The sequence below is a fragment of the Bufo gargarizans genome, unplaced genomic scaffold (genome assembly GCF_014858855.1).
Source record: "Bufo gargarizans isolate SCDJY-AF-19 unplaced genomic scaffold, ASM1485885v1 original_scaffold_1940_pilon, whole genome shotgun sequence".
In the NCBI taxonomy this organism is placed as follows: domain Eukaryota; kingdom Metazoa; phylum Chordata; class Amphibia; order Anura; family Bufonidae; genus Bufo; species Bufo gargarizans.
The window spans coordinates 45,575-70,705 of NW_025334575.1; the positions used below are offsets into that span (position 1 = coordinate 45,575).

Genomic DNA, 25,131 nt, shown 5'->3' on the forward strand with positions numbered 1-25,131 from the left:
AAAGGGACGGCTTTTTCTCTATTATTACCTGGAAGCAATGCAGCGGCATTTGGGGCTGGCGGCCAGTGCTGGGTGCAGTGGGAGACCTTTTTTTTTACTTTTAAAGCATCTATTAAACAGATTAAAAAGACAGATGCCTCTGTGCCCACTGCAGCGATGCCCCACCACTGTACCCACTGCCTCTGTACGTACTTCTGTACCTCTGTATACACTGCCCCTGTACACACAGTGTATATATATATATATATATACTACCATACCTCTGTATGCAATGCAGTGATGCCCCACCACTGTACCCACTGTCTTTGTATGTACTACTGTACCCACTGTGTCTGTACGGACTGCAGTGATGCCCTACCACTGTCTTTGTACATACTACTGTATGCACTGCCTCTGTACCCACTGCAGTGATGCCCCACCACTGTATTCACTCTATGTACTACCGTACCTCTGTATGCACTGCCTCTGTACCCACTGCAGCGATGCCCCGCCACTGTATTCACTCTTTGTATGTACTACTGTACCTCTATATGCACTGCCTCTGTACCCACTGCAGCGATGCCCCACCACTGTATGCACTGCAGTGATGCCCCGCCACTGTATTCACTCTTTGTATATACTACCGTACCTCTATATGCACTGCCTCTGTACCCACTGCAGCGATGCCCCGCCACTGTATTCACTCTTTGTATGTACTACCGTACCTCTATATGCACTGCCTCTGTACCCACTGCAGCGATGCCCCACCACTGTATGCACTGCAGTGATGCCCCACCACTGTCTGTGTGTACTACCGTGCCTCTGTACCCACTGCAGTGATGCCCCACCACTGTCTTTGTACGTACTACTGTACCTCTGTACGGACTGCAGTGATGCCCCACCACTGTACCCACTGCAGTGATGCCCTACAATTGTCTTTGTATGTACTACCGTACCGCTGTATGCACTGCCCCTATATTCACTGCAGTGCCCTAACACTGTACCCACTGTCTTTGTACGTACTACTGTACCTCTGTATGCACTGCCTCTGTACCCACTGCAGTGATGCCCCACCACTGTCTCTGTATGTACTACAATATGACTGTACCCACTATCATATCACCGTACCCACTGCAGTGATGCCCTAACACTGTACCCACTGCCTCTGTACGCACTGCAGTGATGCCTCACCGCTGTCTCTGTACGTACTACCGTACCTCTGAATGCACTGCCCCTGTACACACTGCAGTGATGCCCCACCACTGTATGCACATCCCCGATGCCCCACCACTGTCTTTGTACGTACTACAATATGACTGTACCCACTACCGTTACACCATACCCACTGCAGTGATGCCCTAATACTGTACCCACTGTCTTTATACGTATTACCCTTTTTCTGTACCCACTGCAGTGATGCCCCACCACTGTACCCACTGCCTCTGCAAACACTGCAGTGACGCCCCACCGCTGTTCCCACTGCCTCTGTACACACTCCAGTGATGCCTCACCACTGTCTCTGTACGTATTACCGTACCTCTATATGCACTGCCCCTGTACACACTGCAGTGATGCCCCACCACTGTCTTTGTATGTACTACAGTACCTCTGTATGCACTGCTCCTGTCCTGTACCCACTGCAGTAATACCTCACCACTGTCTCTGTATGTACTACAATATGACTGTACCCACTACCGTAACACCGTACCCACTGCAGTGTTGCCCCACCACTGTACCCACGGCCTTGGTACGCACTGCAGTGATACCTCACCACTGTCTCTGTACGTACTACCGTACCTCTGTACGCACTGCAGTGATGCCCCACCACTGTACCCACTGTCTCTGTACACACTGCAGTGATGCCCCACCACTGTACCCACGGCCTCTATAATATATATATATACACACACACACACTACTATACCTCTGTATGCAATTCAGTGATGCCCCGCCACTGTACCCACAGCCTCTGTGCGCACTGCAGTAATACCTCACCACTGTCTCTGTATATTATTTATATATGTGTATATATATATATATATATACTACCGTACCTCTGTATGCAATGCAGTGATGCCCCACCACTGCCTCTACACACTGCAGTGATGCCCCACCACTGTCTCTATACACACTGCAGTGATGCCCCACCACTGTCTCTATACACACTGCAGTGATGCACCACTACTGTACCCACTGTCTCTATACACACTGCAGTGATGCCCCACCACTGTCTCTATACACACTGCAGTGATGCACCACTACTGTACCCACTGTCTCTATACACACTGCAGTGATGCCCCACCACTGTACCCACGGCCTCTGTACGCACTGCAGTAATAACTCACCACTGTATATTATATTTATATACAATACCGTACCTCTGTATGCAATGCAGTGATGCCCCACCACTGTCTCTGTACACACTGCAGTGATGCCCCACCACTGTACCCACTGCCTCTGTACGCACTGCAGTGATGCCTCACCACTGTCTGTACATACTACTGTACCTCTGTACACACTGCAGTGATGCCTCACCACTGTCTGTACATACTACCGTACCTCTGTACACACTTCAGTGATACCCCACCACTGTCTCTGTACACACTGCAGTGATGCCTCACCACTGTCTATACATACTACCGTACCTCTGTACACACTGCAGTGATGCCCCACCACTGTCTCTGTACGCACTGCAGTGATGCCTCACCACTGTCTGTACATACTACCGTACCTCTGTACACACTGCAGTGATGCCCCACCACTGTCTCTGTACATACTACCGTACCTCTGTACACACTGCAGTGATACCCCACCACTGTCTCTGTACGCACTGCAGTGATGCCTCACCACTGTCTATACATACTACCGTACCTCTGTACACACTGCAGTGATGCCCCACCACTGTCTCTATACACACTGCAGTGATGCCCCACCACTGTCTCTATACACACTGCAGTGATGCACCACTACTGTACCCACTGTCTCTATACACACTGCAGTGATGCCCCACCTCTGTACGCACTGCAGTAATAACTCACCACTGTATATTATATTTATATACAATACCGTACCTCTGTATGCAATGCAGTGATGCCCCACCACTGTCTCTGTACACACTGCAGTGATGCCCCACCACTGTACCCACTGCCTCTGTACGCACTGCAGTGATGCCTCACCACTGTCTGTACATACTACTGTACCTCTGTACACACTGCAGTGATGCCCCACCACTGTCTGTACATACCACCGTACCTCTGTACACACTGCAGTGATGCCTCACCACTGTCTGTACATACTACCGTACCTCTGTACACACTGCAGTGATGCCTCACCACTGTCTGTACATACTACCGTACCTCTGTACACACTGCAGTGATGCCTCACCACTGTCTGTACATACTACCGTACCTCTGTACACACTGCAGTGATGCCTCACCACTGTCTGTACATACTACCGTACCTCTGTACACACTGCAGTGATGACCCACCACTGTCTCTGTACATACTACCGTACCTCTGTACACACTGCAGTGATGACCCACCACTGTCTCTGTACATACTACCGTACCTCTGTACACACTGCAGTGATGCCTTACCACTGTCTGTACATACTACCGTACCTCTACACACTGCAGTGATGCCCCACCACTGTCTCTGTACACACTGCAGTGATGCCTCACCACTGTCTGTACATACTACCGTACCTCTGTACACACTGCAGTGATGCCTCACCACTGTCTGTACATACTACCGTACCTCTGTAAACACTGCAGTGATGCCCCACCACTGTCTCTGTACACACTGCAGTGATGCCTCACCACTGTCTGTACATACTACCGTACCTCTGTACACACTGCAGTGATGCCCCACCACTGTCTGTACATACTACCGTACCTCTGTACACACTGCAGTGATGCCCCACCACTGTCTCTGTACGCACTGCAGTGATGCCTCACCACTGTCTGTACATACTACCGTACCTCTGTACACACTGCAGTGATGCCTCACCACTGTCTGTACATACTACCGTACCTCTGTACACACTGCAGTGATGCCTCACCACTGTCTGTACATACTACCGTACCTCTGTACACACTGCAGTGATGCCCCACCACTGTCTGTACATACCACCGTACCTCTGTACACACTGCAGTGATGCCCCACCACTGTCTGTACATACCACCGTACCTCTGTACACACTGCAGTGATGCCTCACCACTGTCTGTACATACTACCGTACCTCTGTACACACTGCAGTGATGCCTCACCACTGTCTGTACATACTTCCGTACCTCTGTAAACACTGCAGTGATGCCCCACCACTGTCTCTGTACGCACTGCAGTGATGCCTCACCACTGTCTGTACATACTACCGTACCTCTGTACACACTGCAGTGATGCCCCACCACTGTCTGTACATACTACCGTACCTCTGTACACACTGCAGTGATGCCCCACCACTGTCTCTGTACGCACTGCAGTGATGCCTCACCACTGTCTGTACATACTACCGTACCTCTGTACACACTGCAGTGATGCCCCACCACTGTCTGTACATACTACCGTACCTCTGTACACACTGCAGTGATGCCCCACCACTGTCTCTGTACGCACTGCAGTGATGCCTCACCACTGTCTGTACATACTACCGTACCTCTGTACACACTGCAGTGATGCCTCACCACTGTCTGTACATACTACCGTACCCCTGTACACACTGCAGTGATGCCTCACCACTGTCTGTACATACTACCGTACCTCTGTACACACTGCAGTGATGCCTCACCACTGTCTGTACATACCACCGTACCTCTGTACACACTGCAGTGATGCCCCACCACTGTCTGTACATACCACCGTACCTCTGTACACACTGCAGTGATGCCTCACCACTGTCTGTACATACTACCGTACCTCTGTACACACTGCAGTGATGCCCCACCACTGTCTGTACATACTACCGTACCTCTGTACACACTGCAGTGATGCCCCACCACTGTCTGTACATACCACCGTACCTCTGTACACACTGCAGTGATGCCTCACCACTGTCTGTACATACCACCGTACCTCTGTACACACTGCAGTGATGCCTCACCACTGTCTGTACATACCACCGTACCTCTGTCCACACTGCAGTGATGCCTCACCACTGTCTGTACATACTACCGTACCTCTGTACACACTGCAGTGATGCCCCACCACTGTCTGTACATACTACCGTACCTCTGTACACACTGCAGTGATGCCTCACCACTGTCTGTACATACCACCGTACCTCTGTACACACTGCAGTGATGCCCCACCACTGTCTCTGTACATACTACCGTACCTCTGTAAACACTGCAGTGATGCCCCACCACTGTCTGTACATACTACCGTACCTCTGTACACACTGCAGTGATGCCTCACCACTGTCTGTACATACTACTGTACCTCTGTACGCACTGCAGTGATGCCTCACCACTGTCTGTACATACTACTGTACCTCTGTACACACTGCAGTGATGCCCCACCGCTGTTTGTACATACTACCGTACCTCTGTACACACTGCAGTGATGCCTCACCACTGTCTGTACATACTACTGTACCTCTGTACGCACTGCAGTGATGCCTCACCACTGTCTCTGTACATACTACCGTACCTCTGTACAAACTGCAGTGATGCCTCACCACTGTCTGTACATACTACCGTACCTCTGTACACACTGCAGTGATGCCCCACCACTGTCTCTGTACGCACTGCAGTGATGCCTCACCACTGTCTCTGTACATACTACCGTACCTCTGTACACACTGCAGTGATGCCCCACCACTGTCTCTGTACACACTGCAGTGATGCCCCACCACTGTCTGTACATACCACCGTACCTCTGTACACACTGCAGTGATGCCTCACCACTGTCTGTACATACTACCGTACCTCTGTACACACTGCAGTGATGCCCCACCACTGTCTGTACATACTACCGTACCTCTGTACACACTGCAGTGATGCCCCACCACTGTCTGTACATACTACTGTACCTCTGTACACACTGCAGTGATGCCTCACCACTGTCTGTACATACTACCGTACCTCTGTACACACTGCAGTGATGCCTCACCACTGTCTGTACATACTACTGTACCTCTGTACACACTGCAGTGATGCCTCACCACTGTCTGTACATACTACCGTACCTCTGTACACACTGCAGTGATGCCTCACCACTGTCTGTACATACTACCGTACCTCTGTACACACTGCAGTGATGCCTCACCACTGTCTGTACATACTACCGTACCTCTGTACACACTGCAGTGATGCCTCACCACTGTCTGTACATACTACAGTACCTCTGTACACACTGCAGTGATGCCTCACCACTGTCTGTACATACTACCGTACCTCTGTACACACTGCAGTGATGCCTCACCACTGTCTGTACATACTACCGTACCTCTGTACACACTGCAGTGATGCCTCACCACTGTCTGTACATACTACCGTACCTCTGTACACACTGCAGTGATGCCTCACCACTGTCTGTACATACTACTGTACCTCTGTACACACTGCAGTGATGCCTCACCACTGTCTGTACATACTACCGTACCTCTGTACACACTGCAGTGATGCCTCACCACTGTCTGTACATACTACCGTACCTCTGTACACACTGCAGTGATGCCCCACCACTGTCTGTACATACCACTGTACCTCTGTACAAACTGCAGTGATGCCTTACCACTGTCTGTACATACTACTGTACCTCTGTACACACTGCAGTGATGCCCCACCACTGTCTGTACATACTACCGTACCTCTGTACACACTGCAGTGATGCCTTACCACTGTCTGTACATACTACCGTACCTCTGTACACACTGCAGTGATGCCTCACCACTGTCTGTACATACCACCGTACCTCTGTACACACTGCAGTGATGCCCCACCACTGTCTCTGTACATACTACCGTACCTCTGTACACACTGCAGTGATACCCCACCACTGTCTGTACATACTACTGTACCTCTGTACACACTGCAGTGATGCCCCACCACTGTCTCTGTACGCACTGCAGTGATGCCTCACCACTGTCTCTGTACACACTGCAGTGATGCCTCACCACTGTCTGTACATACTACCGTACCTCTGTACACACTGCAGTGATGCCCCACCACTGTCTGTACATACCACCGTACCTCTGTACACACTGCAGTGATGCCCCACCACTGTCTCTGTACATACTACCGTACCTCTGTACACACTGCAGTGATACCCCACCACTGTCTCTGTACGCACTGCAGTGATGCCTCACCACTGTCTGTACATACTACCGTACCTCTGTACACACTGCAGTGATGCCCCACCACTGTCTGTACATACCACCGTACCTCTGTACACACTGCAGTGATGCCCCACCACTGTCTCTGTACATACTACCGTACCTCTGTACACACTGCAGTGATACCCCACCACTGTCTCTGTACGCACTGCAGTGATGCCTCACCACTGTCTCTGTACACACTGCAGTGATGCCTCACCACTGTCTGTACATACTACCGTACCTCTGTACACACTGCAGTGATGCCTCACCACTGTCTGTACATACTACCGTACCTCTGTACACACTGCAGTGATGCCTCACCACTGTCTGTACATACTACCGTACCTCTGTACACACTGCAGTGATGCCTCACCACTGTCTGTACATACTACCGTACCTCTGTACACACTGCAGTGATGCCTCACCACTGTCTGTACATACTACCGTACCTCTGTACACACTGCAGTGATGCCCCACCACTGTCTGTACATACTACCGTACCTCTGTACACACTGCAGTGATGCCCCACCACTGTCTCTGTACGCACTGCAGTGATGCCTCACCACTGTCTGTACATACTACCGTACCTCTGTACGCACTGCAGTGATGCCCCACCACTGTCTCTGTACGCACTGCAGTGATGCCTCACCACTGTCTGTACATACTACTGTACCTCTGTACACACTGCAGTGATGCCCCACCACTGTCTGTACATACTACCGTACCTCTGTACACACTGCAGTGATGCCTCACCACTGTCTGTACATACTACTGTACCTCTGTACGCACTGCAGTGATGCCTCACCACTGTCTGTACATACTACCGTACCTCTGTACACACTGCAGTGATGCCTCACCACTGTCTGTACATACTACTGTACCTCTGTACACACTGCAGTGATGCCCCACCACTGTCTGTACATACTACCGTACCTCTGTACACACTGCAGTGATGCCCCACCACTGTCTCTGTACGCACTGCAGTGATGCCTCACCACTGTCTGTACATACTACCGTACCTCTGTACACACTGCAGTGATGCCCCACCACTGTCTCTGTACGCACTGCAGTGATGCCTCACCACTGTCTGTACATACTACCGTACCTCTGTACACACTGCAGTGATGCCTCACCACTGTCTGTACATACTACCGTACCTCTGTACACACTGCAGTGATGCCTCACCACTGTCTGTACATACTACCGTACCTCTGTACACACTGCAGTGATGCCTCACCACTGTCTGTACATACTACCGTACCTCTGTACACACTGCAGTGATGCCCCACCACTGTCTGTACATACTACCGTACCTCTGTACACACTGCAGTGATGCCCCACCACTGTCTCTGTACGCACTGCAGTGATGCCTCACCACTGTCTGTACATACTACCGTACCTCTGTACACACTGCAGTGATGCCCCACCACTGTCTCTGTACGCACTGCAGTGATGCCTCACCACTGTCTGTACATACTACCGTACCTCTGTACACACTGCAGTGATGCCCCACCACTGTCTGTACATACTACTGTACCTCTGTACACACTGCAGTGATGCCCCACCACTGTCTCTGTACACACTGCAGTGATGCCCCACCACTGTCTGTACATACTACCGTATCTCTGTACACACTGCAGTGATGCCCCACCACTGTCTGTACATACTACCGTATCTCTGTACACACTGCAGTGATGCCCCACCACTGTCTGTACATACTACCGTACCTCTGTACACACTGCAGTGATGCCTCACCACTGTCTGTACATACTACTGTACCTCTGTACACACTGCAGTGATGCCTCACCACTGTCTGTACATACTACCGTACCTCTGTACACACTGCAGTGATGCCTCACCACTGTCTGTACATACTACTGTACCTCTGTACACACTGCAGTGATGCCCCACCACTGTCTGTACATACTACCGTATCTCTGTACACACTGCAGTGATGCCCCACCACTGTCTGTACATACTACTGTACCTCTGTACACACTGCAGTGATGCCCCACCACTGTCTGTACATACTACTGTACCTCTGTACACACTGCAGTGATGCCCCACCACTGTCTGTACATACTACCGTACCTCTGTACACACTGCAGTGTTGCCCCACCACTGTCTGTACATACCACCGTACCTCTGTACACACTGCAGTGATGCCCCACCACTGTCTGTACATACTACTGTACCTCTGTACACACTGCAGTGATGCCCCACCACTGTCTGTACATACTACCGTACCTCTGTACACACTGCAGTGATGCCTCACCACTGTCTGTACATACTACAGTACCTCTGTACACACTGCAGTGATGCCCCACCACTGTCTGTACATACTACTGTACCTCTGTACACACTGCAGTGATGCCCCACCACTGTCTGTACATACTACCGTATCTCTGTACACACTGCAGTGTTGCCCCACCACTGTCTGTACATACTACTGTACCTCTGTACACACTGCAGTGATGCCCCACCACTGTCTGTACATACTACCGTACCTCTGTACACACTGCAGTGATGCCCCACCACTGTCTCTGTACACACTGCAGTGATGCCCCACCACTGTCTGTACATACTACCGTATCTCTGTACACACTGCAGTGATGCCCCACCACTGTCTGTACATACTACCGTACCTCTGTACACACTGCAGTGATGCCTCACCACTGTCTGTACATACTACTGTACCTCTGTACACACTGCAGTGATGCCCCACCACTGTCTGTACATACTACTGTACCTCTGTACACACTGCAGTGATGCCCCACCACTGTCTGTACATACTACTGTACCTCTGTACACACTGCAGTGATGCCCCACCACTGTCTGTACATACTACCGTATCTCTGTACACACTGCAGTGTTGCCCCACCACTGTCTGTACATACTACTGTACCTCTGTACACACTGCAGTGATGCCCCACCACTGTCTGTACATACTACCGTACCTCTGTACACACTGCAGTGATGCCCCACCACTGTCTCTGTACACACTGCAGTGATTCCCCACCACTGTCTGTACATACTACCGTACCTCTGTACACACTGCAGTGATGCCTCACCACTGTCTGTACATACTACTGTACCTCTGTACGCACTGCAGTGATGCCTCACCACTGTCTGTACATACTACCGTACCTCTGTACACACTGCAGTGATGCCTCACCACTGTCTGTACATACTACCGTACCTCTGTACACACTGCAGTGATGCCCCACCACTGTCTCTGTACGCACTGCAGTGATGCCTCACCACTGTCTGTACATACTACCGTACCTCTGTACACACTGCAGTGATGCCCCACCACTGTCTCTGTACGCACTGCAGTGATGCCTCACCACTGTCTGTACATACTACCGTACCTCTGTACACACTGCAGTGATGCCCCACCACTGTCTGTACATACTACCGTACCTCTGTACACACTGCAGTGATGCCTCACCACTGTCTGTACATACTACTGTACCTCTGTACACACTGCAGTGATGCCCCACCACTGTACCTCTGTACACACTGCAGTGATGCCCCACCACTGTCTGTACATACTACCGTACCTCTGTACACACTGCAGTGATGCCCCACCACTGTCTGTACATACTACTGTACCTCTGTACACACTGCAGTGATGCCCCACCACTGTCTCTGTACACACTGCAGTGATGCCTCACCGCTGTCTGTACATACTACTGTACCTCTGTACACACTGCAGTGATGCCCCACCACTGTCTCTGTACGCACTGCAGTGATGCCTCACCACTGTCTGTACATACTACCGTACCTCTGTACACACTGCAGTGATGCCCCACCACTGTCTGTACATACTACCGTACCTCTGTACACACTGCAGTGATGCCCCACCACTGTCTGTACATACTACTGTACCTCTGTACACACTGCAGTGATGCCCCACCACTGTCTGTACATACTACCGTACCTCTGTACACACTGCAGTGATGCCCCACCACTGTCTGTACATACTACCGTACCTCTGTACACACTGCAGTGATGCCCCACCACTGTCTCTGTACACACTGCAGTGATGCCCCACCACTGTCTGTACATACTACCGTACCTCTGTACACACTGCAGTGTTGCCCCACCACTGTCTGTACATACCACCGTACCTCTGTACACACTGCAGTGATGCCCCACCACTGTCTGTACATACTACTGTACCTCTGTACACACTGCAGTGATGCCCCACCACTGTCTGTACATACTACCGTACCTCTGTACACACTGCAGTGATGCCCCACCACTGCCTGTACATACTACCGTACCTCTGTACACACTGCAGTGACCACTGCACTCTGCCATTACTCAGTTTCTTGGTGGTTTTGCACAGTTGTCCACCCACAAGCCTCCCCGGGGCCTTTAGTAAACTGTCTGCACCACTGAAAAGGGTTGGCTGTGACAGAGGTGGATAAGCGCTCACCCCTCTGGCAGCCACTAAACCCCCCCCCCCACACCCCCCCCCACTGCAGAGGCGAGCAGTGCCCGTCCCCGGGTGTACCCCATCCAGCCAGTGAGCACACACACAAATGCAGCAAATGCAAATACATTTTATTCTCAATGTCGTGGACAAGAAGCAAACAAATGCTCGAGGCGTTCCTCTGTCCGCAGGAGTAGAAAATAAAAATATAAATATTCTCAAATCCAGAATAAATTAACCAATAACTGTCTACGGAAAATAAAACGTTTTCATGGAAAACTTGGAAAGACAGCAAGACAGCATTACAGTCAACGGAAGATACAGCACGTTCACCATGTGTCCGGCATGGAGGGGTTAATATACGGAGACATATGGTGGCAGCGCCGAGCTGCAGCCCATCGCCAGCTGGACAAGACCCTGAACCAGCAGCACCGGCCTCGGAAGAGGAGACTATGACCGTCACAGCATACATCATGCTACATATGGAGAGGAGTGAGGTGCTCCGTGACAGTGCTACATCAGGAGGCAGCCAGATCTAAGCCAGGGCCACTGCGCAAGCGTCTGACACTGATCTGGCTGGAGATGACTAGACGGGCACACGTATAGCAGCGAGGAGGCAGTCTCTCAACACCAGGAGGTAAACCCTTATTGCCTGAGGGCACAGTCCCAGATTCTGTCCGCCACCATGGGAGTTACAAGGCCAGTAAAGTGGGAGAGTTGAGGGAGTCCGACGACTGCTCGTTGCTGCTGCTTCCTCTGCGATGGGCGGCTCCGCAGTTAGGAAAAGAGTCGGACTCGGGGTAGGTGAAGACAAACGAGGTGGTGTAGGTGGTGCATGTTGGCGTGCAGGTAACGACGGGCGTGCACAGGGGCTCCACTTCTGCCGACAGGGTGCTGTACAGGGGCTCCCAGTCAGACGAGTAGAGGGTGCTGGACAGGTCCACGTCTGGCACGGAGCGGGCGGCGTCAGAGGCTCCAGGAGAGCTGAAGAGGAAGTCGTCCAGGGGCTCGGATTTGAGGTCCAGTGGTATCTGCAGCTGGGCGCTCTCCTTCTCCGGGACGGAAGACTGGGAGATGCCGACAGGAAAGAGGGGCTCGTGAGAGTTGGAAGCACAAGTGACGTCAGAGATCAGGTCCAGGGAAGAGGTCAGCTCCTGGAACGCCCCCTCCAGGTCATGTGGAATCTTGCAGGCCGGCTTGTGTGCCGCCAGGATGAACTCCAGCTTCTCCTTCTCCTTCAGCAGGGCGGCGATCTCGGACTGCAGGGCAGATTTCTCGTCCTCCAGCTCGTCCGTCTCCTGGAGAAAACAAAGCAGTGGGTTAGGCCTCGTGGCTCCGGACACCACAGCGATGACATCACAGGCCATGAAGGTGGAGGAACACTTACAGCTTGGAGGGTGTCAGTCAGTTCACGCCGCCGGTTCCGGCATTTGGCTGCCGCCATTTTGTTTCTTTCACGCCTGACTCTCCTTTTTTCCTCCTCCTCGGGAGACAGCTGTGAAATGTAAACAACTCTGATCAGATCCATGGAATGAGGGACTCCGGAGCCCCCCCAGGGATTACAAGAGCCCAGACACTCACCTGCTCTGCTTTCCCTCTCCTGCCCGGGCAATGGCCTCGTCCTGAGGACCCCTTGATGACACCAGTGCGGCTGAAGGCTGGAGCCGTCCCATACGGGTGAGCTCTGGACTGTGATGGTGCCACAGAGGAGATGAGGGTGGGTTGCACCAACCACTGCAGGTCTGGAGACGTGGAGATGGCCGTGACTGTGGGGACAAAGCTGCTGCTCGACTCTGCACTGAGCTCCTGCGGGGGGAAATGTACAGCGTGAGTGCCAGTTACACCCCCAAATGCACGCACCCTATGCCAGTTATCAGTTACACCCTGACTCTGCCCCAACTCACATGCACCCCCTTAGGTCGGCGGGCCCCCCCAATGCATGCACCCCCCAATGCATGCACCCCCTTAGGTGGCGGGGCCCCCCCCCCAATGCATGCACCCCCTTAGGTGGCGGGGCCCCCCCCAATGCATGCACCCCCTTAGGTGGCGGGGCCCCCCCCCAATGCATGCACCCCCTTAGGTGGCGGGGCCCCCCCCCAATGCATGCACCCCCTTAGGTGGCGGGGCCCCCCCCCCAATGCATGCACCCCCTTAGGTGGCGGGGCCCCCCCCCCCAATGCATGCACCCCCTTAGGTGGCGGGGCCCCCCCCCCAATGCATGCACCCCCTTAGGTGGCGGGGCCCCCCCCCCAATGCATGCACCCCCTTAGGTGGCGGGGCCCCCCCCCCCATGCATGCACCCCCTTAGGTGGCGGGGCCCCCCCCCCCAATGCATGCACCCCCTTAGGTGGCGGGGCCCCCCCCCAATGCATGCACCCCCTTAGGTGGCGGGGCCCCCCCCCAATGCATGCACCCCCTTAGTCGGCGGCCCCCCCCCCCATGCATGCACCCCCTTAGGTGGTGGGCCCCCCCCCCCCCCAATGCATGCACCCCCTTAGGTCGGCGGGCCCCCCCAATGCATGCACCCCCTTAGTCGGCAGGCCCCCCCCCAATGCATGCACCCCCTTAGTCGGCGCCCCCCCCCCAATGCATGCACCCCCTTAGTCGGCGGGCCCCCCCCCTAATGCATGCACCCCCTTAGTCGGCGGGCCCCCCCCCCCCAATGCATGCACCCCCTTAGTCGGCGGGCCCCCCCCCCAATGCATGCACCCCCTTAGTCGGCGGGCCCCCCCCCCAATGCATGCACCCCCTTAGTCGGCGGGCCCCCCCCCCCCCCCCCCCCCCCAATAGACACCCGGTTCATTCACGTCTGCAGGCTCGTTACTCCAGGGAGCCGCTGCACACAGGACCGGAGTGGGCTAAAAATAGCTCTGACGTCAGCAGTGACGCCAGAGCCGCTCCGGAGTCTCCTGAATGAACCAGGATTTATCAATGAATCCACTTACAAATGGGCGGGGCCAACGCTGACAGCTCCGCCCACACCCGCCGCTGTCACCCCCTGCCCCACACCCGCCGCTGTCACCAGCCCTCCGCTCCGGGGTCTGCCACCTACCGTAGGGGTGAGCGGGGAGCCGAGGCTCGAGAAGGAGGCGTCCGGGGACGGGTAATAGGTGAGGCTGTCTCCGGCGGGAGAGGCGCTGCTGCAGCGGGATGAGGCCGCCTCGTAGTCGGCGTTGCTGGGGAATCCGTGGTACATGGCTCCGGTCGCTGAAGTCTGTACTGTCCGCTCGGGCTGCTCTCCGGAGCTGTCACTGCCTCTGCTCGCTGCTCACTGCCTTATATTTCTTGTGAATGGAGTGACGTCACGGGCACACGATCTGCGGGGGGAGCCTACTTGGGAAATAGGCCTCTAGGCCATGTCACCGGCACTCGCCGCCAATCCCCTCTGCACCCCCGGCGTCGGTCCAGCTGCCCTCACATCCCACGACCTCCTAGCCTTCCTTTGCTGTGGTGTCCAGTAGTCTTCAGACCCCTACCAACCCTGGATTCCCCTTAATGGACTGGTCCGGACTCGAGAATCCACTGACGCAGATGCCCTTATAAGGAAAACATCCTGTTAGAGGGCGTGGCTGCCGGGAAGAGCCCTGAGAACAGCGGAGAAGACGGGGAGGAGCCAAAACAAACACACACAAACAATTCACTCAGTGCCATGGACACGGGCGGCCGAGGGCACCGCAGGGTATACAGGGGCCGGGGGCACGGGAGGGTATACAGCGGCCGGGGGCACAGCAGGGTATACAGCGGCCGAGGGCACCGCAGGGTATACAGCGGCCGGGGGCACGGGAGGGTATACAGGGGCCGAGGGCACAGGAGGGTATACAGCGGCCGGGGGCACCGCAGGGTATACAGGGGCACAGGGGGGTATACAGGGGCCGAGGGTATACAGCGGCCGGGGGCACGGGAGGGTATACAGCGGCCGGGGGCACGGGAGGGTATACAGCGGCCGGGGGCACAGGAGGGTATACAGGGGCCGAGGGCACAGGAGGGTATACAGCGGCCGGGGGCACGGGAGGGTATACGGCGGCCGAGGGGCACGGGAGGGTATACAGGGGCCGAGGGCACCGCAGGGTATACAGCGGCCGGGGGCACGGGAGGGTATACGGCGGCCGAGGGGCACGGGAGGGTATACAGGGGCCGGGGGCACGGGAGGGTATACAGCGGCCGGGGGCACAGCAGGGTATACAGCGGCCGGGGGCACAGCAGGGTATACAGCGGCCGGGGGCACAGCAGGGTATACAGCGGCCGGGGGCACAGCAGGGTATACAGCAGCCGGGGGCACAGCAGGGTATACAGCAGCCGGGGGCACAGCAGGGTATACAGCGGCCGGGGGCACAGCAGGGTATACAGCGGCCGGGGGCATGTTATATAAAGTACGCCATATACACTCCAGGCGTCCGCTATATAAAGTACACTATATACACTCCAGGAGTACACTATATAAAGTACACTATATACACTCCAGGAGTACACTATATAAAGTACACTATATACACTCCAGGAGTACACTATATAAAGTACACTATATACACTCCAGGAGTACACTATATAAAGTACACTATATACACTCCAGGAGTACACTATAAAGTACACTATATACACTCCAGGAGTACACTATATAAAGTACATATATACACTCCAGGAGAGACTATATAAAGTACACTATATACACTCCAGGAGTACATTATATAAAGTACACTATATACACTCCAGGAGTACATTATATAAAGTACACTATATACACTCCAGGAGTCCACTATATAAAGTACACTATATACACTCCAGGAGTACATTATATAAAGTACACTATATACACTCCAGGAGTACATTATATAAAGTACACTATATACACTCCAGGAGTACATATATAAAGTACACTATATACACTCCAGGAGTACACTATATAAAGTACACTATATACACTCCAGGAGTACCTATATAAAGTACAATATACACTCCAGGAGTACATTATATAAAGTACACTATATACACTCCAGGAGTACATATATAAAGTACAGTATATACACTCCAGGAGTACATTATATAAAGTACACTATATACACTCCAGGAGTACATTATATAAAGTACAGTATATACACTCCAGGAGTACATTATATAAAGTACACTATATACACTCCAGGAGTACATTATATAAAGTACACTATATACACTCCAGGAGTACTATATAAAGTACACTATATACACTCCAGGAGTACACTATATAAAGTACACTATATACACTCCAGGAGTACACTATATAAAGTACACTATATACACTCCAGGAGTACACTATATAAAGTACACTATATACACTCCAGGAGTACATTATATAAAGTACACTATATACACTCCAGGAGTACACTATATAAAGTACACTATATACACTCCAGGAGTACATTATATAAAGTACACTATATACACTCCAGGAGTACACTATATAAAGTACAGCTATATGACCACTCCAGGAGTACACTATATAAAGTACACTATATACACTCCAGGAGTACAACTATATAAAGTACACTATATACACTCCGGAGTACACTATATAAGTACACTATACACTCCAGGAGTACACTATATAAAGTACACGTATATACACTCCAGGAGTACATTATATAAAGTACACTATATACACTCCAGGAGTACACTATATAAAGTACACTATATACACTCCAGGAGTACATTATATAAAGTACACTATATACACTCCAGAGTACACTTATATAAAGTACACTATATACACTCCAGGAGTACACGATATAAAGTACAGCTAATACACTCCAGGAGTACACTATATAAAGTACACTATATACTCCATAGAGTACATTATATAAAGTACACTATATACACTCCAGGAGTACATATATAAAGTACATATATACACTCCAGGAGTACACTATATAAAGTACACTAGATACACTCCAGGAGTACATTATATAAAGTACAGCTATATACACTCCAGGAGTAACTATATAGAAGTACAGTATATACACTCCAGGAGTACACTATATAAAGTACACTATATACACTCCAGGAGTACACTATATAAAGTACACTATATACACTCCAGGAGTACACTATATAAAGTACACTATATACACTCCAGGAGTACATATATAAAGTACACTATATACACTCCAGGAGTACACTATATAAAGTACACTATACACTCCAGGAGTACACTATATAAAGTACACTATATACACTCCAGGAGTACATATATAAAGTACATATATACACTCCAGGAGTACACTATATAAAGTACACTATATACACTCCAGGAGTACACTATATAAAGTACACTATATACACTCCAGGAGTACATATATAAAGTACACTATATACACTCCAGGAGTACATTATATAAAGTACATATATACACTCCAGGAGTACACTATATAAAGTACACTATATACACTCCAGGAGTACACTATATAAAGTACACTATATACACTCCAGGAGTACATATATAAAGTACACTATATACACTCCAGGAGTACTATATAAAGTACACTATATACACTCCAGGAGTACACTATATAAAGTACACTATATACACTCCAGGAGTACACTATATAAAGTACATATATACACTCCAGGAGTACATTATATAAAGTACACTATATACACTCCAGGAGTACATTAATAAAGTACACTATATACACTCCAGGAGTACACTATATAAAGTACACTATATACACTCCAGGAGTACACTATATAAAGTACACTATACACTCCAGGAGTACACTATATAAAGTACACTATATACACTCCAGGAGTACCTATATAAAGTACACTATATACACTCCAGGAGTACATTATATAAAGTACACTATATACACTCCAGGAGTACACTATATAAAGTACACTATATACACTCCAGGAGTACATATATAAAGTACACTATATACACTCCAGGAGTACACTATATAAAGTACACTATATACACTCCAGGAGTACTATATAAAGTACACTATATACACTCCAGGAGTACATATATAAAGTACACTATATACACTCCAGGAGTACATTATAAAAGTACACTATATACACTCCAGGAGTACACTATATAAAGTACACTATATACACTCCAGGAGTACATTATATAAAGTACAGTATACACTCCAGGAGTACATTATATAAAGTACATATATACACTCCAGGAGTACACTATATAAAGTACACTATATACACTCCAGGAGTACACTATATAAGTACAGTATACACTCCAGGAGTACATATATAAAGTACATATATACACTCCAGGAGTACATTATATAAAGTACACTATATACACTCCAGGAGTACATTATAAAGTACACTATACACTCCAGGCGTCCTATATAAAGTACACTATATACACTCCAGGAGTACATTATAAAGTACAGTATATACACTCCAGGAGTACATATATAAAGTACACTATATACACTCCAGGAGTACATTATATAAAGTACACTATATACACTCCAGGAGTACACTATATAAAGTACACTATATACACTCCAGGAGTACACATATAAAGTACACTATATACACTCCAGGAGTACATTATAAAGTACACTATATACACTCCAGGAGTACATTATATAAAGTACACTATATACACTCCAGGAGTACATATATAAAGTACACTATATACACTCCAGGAGTACATTATATAAAGTACACTATATACACTCCAGGAGTACATATAAAAGTACACTATATACACTCCAGGAGTACTATATAAAGTACACTATACACTCCAGGAGTACACTATATAAAGTACACTATATACACTCCAGGAGTACATTATATAAAGTACACTATATACACTCCAGGAGTACACTATATAAAGTACAGTATATACACTCCAGGAGTACACTATATAAAGTACACTATATACACTCCAGGAGTACATTATATAAAGTACACTATATACACTCCAGGAGTACATTATATAAAGTACACTATATACACTCCAGGAGTACGCTATATAAAGTACACTATATACACTCCAGGCGTACACTATATAAAGTACACTATATACACTCCAGGAGTACATTATATAAAGTACACTATATACACTCCAGGAGTACACTATATAAAGTACATATATACACTCCAGGAGTACACTATATAAAGTACACTATACACTCCAGGAGTACACTATATAAAGTACACTATATACACTCCAGGAGTACATTATATAAAGTACAGTATATACACTCCAGGAGTACATTATATAAAGTACACTATATACACTCCAGGAGTACGCTATATAAAGTACACTATATACACTCCAGGAGTACACTATATAAAGTACACTATATACACTCCAGGAGTACATTATATAAAGTACACTATATACACTCCAGGAGTACACATATAAAGTACATATATACACTCCAGGAGTACACTATATAAAGTACACTATATACACTCCAGGAGTACATTATATAAAGTACACTATATACACTCCAGGAGTACAGTATATAAAGTACACTATATACACTCCAGGAGTCCGCTATATAAAGTACACTATATACACTCCAGGCGTACACTATATAAAGTACACTATATACACTCCAGGAGTACATTATATAAAGTACACTATATACACTCCAGGAGTACACTATATAAAGTACATTATATACACTCCAGGAGTACACTATATAAAGTACACTATATACACTCCAGGAGTACATATATAAAGTACACTATATCACTCCAGGAGTACACTATATAAAGTACACTATATACACTCCAGGAGTACATATATAAAGTACACTATACACTCCAGGAGTACACTATAAAGTACACTATATACACTCCAGGAGTACTATATAAAGTACACTATATACACTCCAGGAGTACACTATATAAAGTACACTATATACACTCCAGGAGTACATTATATAAAGTACACTATACACTCCAGGAGTACACTATATAAAGTACAGTATATACACTCCAGGAGTCACTATATACACTCCAAGTACATATAAAGTACACTATATACACTCCAGGAGTACATTCTATAAAGTACACTATATACACTCCAGGAGTACACTTATAAAGTACATATACACTCCAGGAGTACATATATAAAGTACACTATATACACTCCAGGAGTACATTATATAAAGTACACTATATACACTCCAGGAGTACACTATATAAAGTACACTATATACACTCCAGGAGTACACTATATAAAGTACACTATATACACTCCAGGAGTACACTATATAAAGTACACTATATACACTCCAGGAGTACATATATAAAGTACACTATATACACTCCAGGAGTACGCTATATAAAGTACACTATATACACTCCAGGAGTACACTATATAAAGTACAGTATATACACTCCAGGAGTACGCTATATAAAGTACAGTATATACACTCCAGGAGTACATTATATAAAGTACACTATATACACTCCAGGTACCTATATAAAGTACACTATATACACTCCAGGAGTACATTATATAAAGTACACTATATACACTCCAGGAGTACACTATATAAAGTACACTATATACACTCCAGTACACTATAAAGTACATATATACACTCCAGGCCTATATAAAGTACACTATATACACTCCAGGAGTACATTATATAAAGTACACTATATACACTCCAGGAGTACACTATATAAAGTACACTATATACACTCCAGGTACCTATATAAAGTACACTATACACTCCAGGAGTACATTATATAAAGTACACTATATACACTCCAGGAGTACACTATATAAAGTACAGTATATACACTCCAGGAGTACACTATATAAAGTACACTATATACACTCCAGGAGTACATTATAAAGTACACTATATACACTCCAGGTACCATATAAAGTACACTATATACACTCCAGGACACTATATAAAGTACACTATATACACTCCAGGAGTACACTATATAAAGTACAGTATATACACTCCAGGAGTACATTATATAAAGTACACTATATACACTCCAGGAGTACACTATATAAAGTACACTATATACACTCCAGGAGTACATATATAAAGTACATATATACACTCCAGGAGTACATTATATAAAGTACACTATATACACTCCAGGTCCTATATAAAGTACAGTATATACACTCCAGGTACACTATATACACTCCAGGAGTACATATATAAAGTACACTATATACACTCCAGGAGTACATTAATAAAGTACACTATATACACTCCAGGAGTACATATATAAAGTACTATATACACTCCAGGAGTACATATATAAAGTACAGTATATACACTCCAGGAGTACATTATATAAAGTACACATATACACTCCAGGAGTACACTATATAAAGTACACTATATACACTCCAGGAGTACACTATATAAAGTACATATATACACTCCAGGAGTACATTATAAAGTACACTATATACACTCCAGGAGTACATATATAAAGTACACTATATACACTCCAGGAGTACATATATAAAGTACAGTATATCACTCCAGGAGTACGCTATATAAAGTACACTTATACACTCCAGGAGTACATTATATAAGTACAGTATATACACTCCAGGAGTACACTATATAAAGTACAGTATATACACTCCAGGAGTACATTATATAAAGTACACTATATACACTCCAGGAGTACATTATAAAGTACACTATATACACTCCAGGAGTACATATATAAAGTACAGTATATACACTCCAGGAGTACTTATAAAGTACACTATATACACTCCAGGAGTACATTATAAAGTACATATATACACTCCAGGAGTACACTATATAAAGTACATATACACTCCAGGAGTACATTATAAAAGTACACTATATACACTCCAGGAGTACATTATATAAAGTACACTATATACACTCCAGGAGTACATATATAAAGTACCTATATACACTCCAGGCGTCCGCTATATAAAGTACACTATATACACTCCAGGAGTACACTATATACACTCCAGGAGTACATTATATAAAGTACACTATATACACTCCAGGAGTACATTATAAAGTACAGTATATACTCTCCAGGAGTACACTATATAAAGTACAGTATATACACTCCAGGAGTACACTATATAAAGTACACTATATACACTCCAGGAGTACATTATAAAGTACACTATATACACTCCAGGAGTACATTATATAAAGTACTATATACACTCCAGGAGTACATTATAAAGTACACTATATACACTCCAGGAGTACCTATATAAAGTACACTATATACACTCCAGGAGTACACTATATAAAGTACACTATATACACTCCAGGAGTACGCTATATAAAGTACACTATATACACTCCAGGAGTACATTATATAAAGTACACTATATACACTCCAGGAGTACGCTATATAAAGTACACTATATACACTCCAGGAGTACACTATATAAAGTACACTATATACACTCCAGGAGTACATTATAAAGTACACTATATACACTCCAGGAGTACATTATATAAAGTACACTATATACACTCCAGGAGTACGCTATATAAAGTACACTATATACACTCCAGGAGTACGCTATATAAAGTACACTATATACACTCCAGGAGTACATTATATAAAGTACACTATATACACTCCAGGAGTACACTATATAAAGTACACTATATACACTCCAGGAGTACACTATATAAAGTACAGTATATACACTCCAGGAGTACGCTATATAAAGTACACTATATACACTCCAGGAGTACGCTATATAAAGTACACTATATACACTCCAGGAGTACACTATATAAAGTACACTATATACACTCCAGGAGTACACTATATAAAGTACACTATATACACTCCAGGAGTACATTATATAAAGTACACTATATACACTCCAGGAGTACACTATATAAAGTACAGTATATACACTCCAGGAGTACGCTATATAAAGTACACTATATACACTCCAGGAGTACACTATATAAAGTACACTATATACACTCCAGGAGTACATATATAAAGTACACTATATACACTCCAGGAGTACACTATATAAAGTACACTATATACACTCCAGGAGTACACTATATAAAGTACACTATATACACTCCAGGAGTACACTATATAAAGTACACTATATACACTCCAGGAGTACATATAAAGTACACTATATCACTCCAGGAGTACATTATATAAAGTACACTATATACACTCCAGGAGTACACTATATAAAGTACACTATATACACTCCAGGAGTACACTATATAAGTACACTATATACACTCCAGGAGTACACTATATAAAGTACACTATATACACTCCAGGAGTACACTATATAAAGTACACTATATACACTCCAGGAGTACACTATATAAAGTACACTATATACCTCCAGGAGTACATTATATAAAGTACACTATATACACTCCAGGAGTACACTATATAAAGTACACTATATACACTCCAGGAGTACATTATATAAAGTACACTATATACACTCCAGGAGTACATATATAAAGTACACTATATACACTCCAGGAGTACACTATATAAAGTACACTATATACACTCCAGGAGTACACTATATAAAGTACACTATATACACTCCAGGAGTACACTATATAAAGTACAGTATATACACTCCAGGAGTACATTATATAAAGTACAGTATATACACTCCAGGAGTACATTATAAAGTACACTATATACACTCCAGGAGTACATTATATAAAGTACACTATATACACTCCAGGAGTACACTATATAAAGTACAGTAATACACTCCAGGAGTACATTATATAAAGTACACTATATACACTCCAGGAGTACACTTATAAAGTACACTATATACACTCCAGGAGTACACATATAAAGTACACTATATACACTCCAGGAGTACACTATATACACTCCAGGACATATATAAAGTACACTATATACACTCCAGGAGTACACTATATAAAGTACACTATATACACTCCAGGAGTACACTATATAAAGTACACATATACACTCCAGGAGTACATTATATAAAGTACACTATATACACTCCAGGAGTACATTATAAAGTACAGTATATACACTCCAGGAGTACATTATATAAAGTACAGTATATACACTCCAGGAGTACATTATATAAAGTACACTATATACACTCCAGGAGTACACTATATAAAGTACAGTATATACACTCCAGGAGTACATTATATAAAGTACAGTATATACACTCCAGGAGTACATTATATAAAGTACAGTATATACACTCCAGGAGTACACTATATAAAGTACACTATATACACTCCAGGAGTACATTATATAAAGTACACTATATACACTCCAGGAGTACATTATATAAAGTACACTATATACACTCCAGGCGTCAGCTATATAAAGTACACTATATACACTCCAGGACACTATATAAAGTACACTATATACACTC

General features: G+C 46.6%; 1 protein-coding gene across 1 annotated transcript; it reads right to left on the reverse strand.

Moving 5' to 3' along the window:
• Window positions 1-11,845: 11,845 nt before the first annotated feature.
• On the reverse strand, window positions 11,846-15,203 carry FOS (Fos proto-oncogene, AP-1 transcription factor subunit). The gene is made up of 4 exons (XM_044274646.1): window positions 14,788-15,203; window positions 13,317-13,541; window positions 13,123-13,230; window positions 11,846-13,033 (listed from the first exon to the last, which is right to left on the reverse strand). The coding sequence occupies exons 1-4, from the start codon at window positions 14,929-14,931 to the stop codon at window positions 12,428-12,430; spliced, it is 1,083 nt and encodes a 360-aa protein (XP_044130581.1). The 5' UTR covers window positions 14,932-15,203; the 3' UTR covers window positions 11,846-12,427.
• Window positions 15,204-25,131: the final 9,928 nt, after the last annotated feature.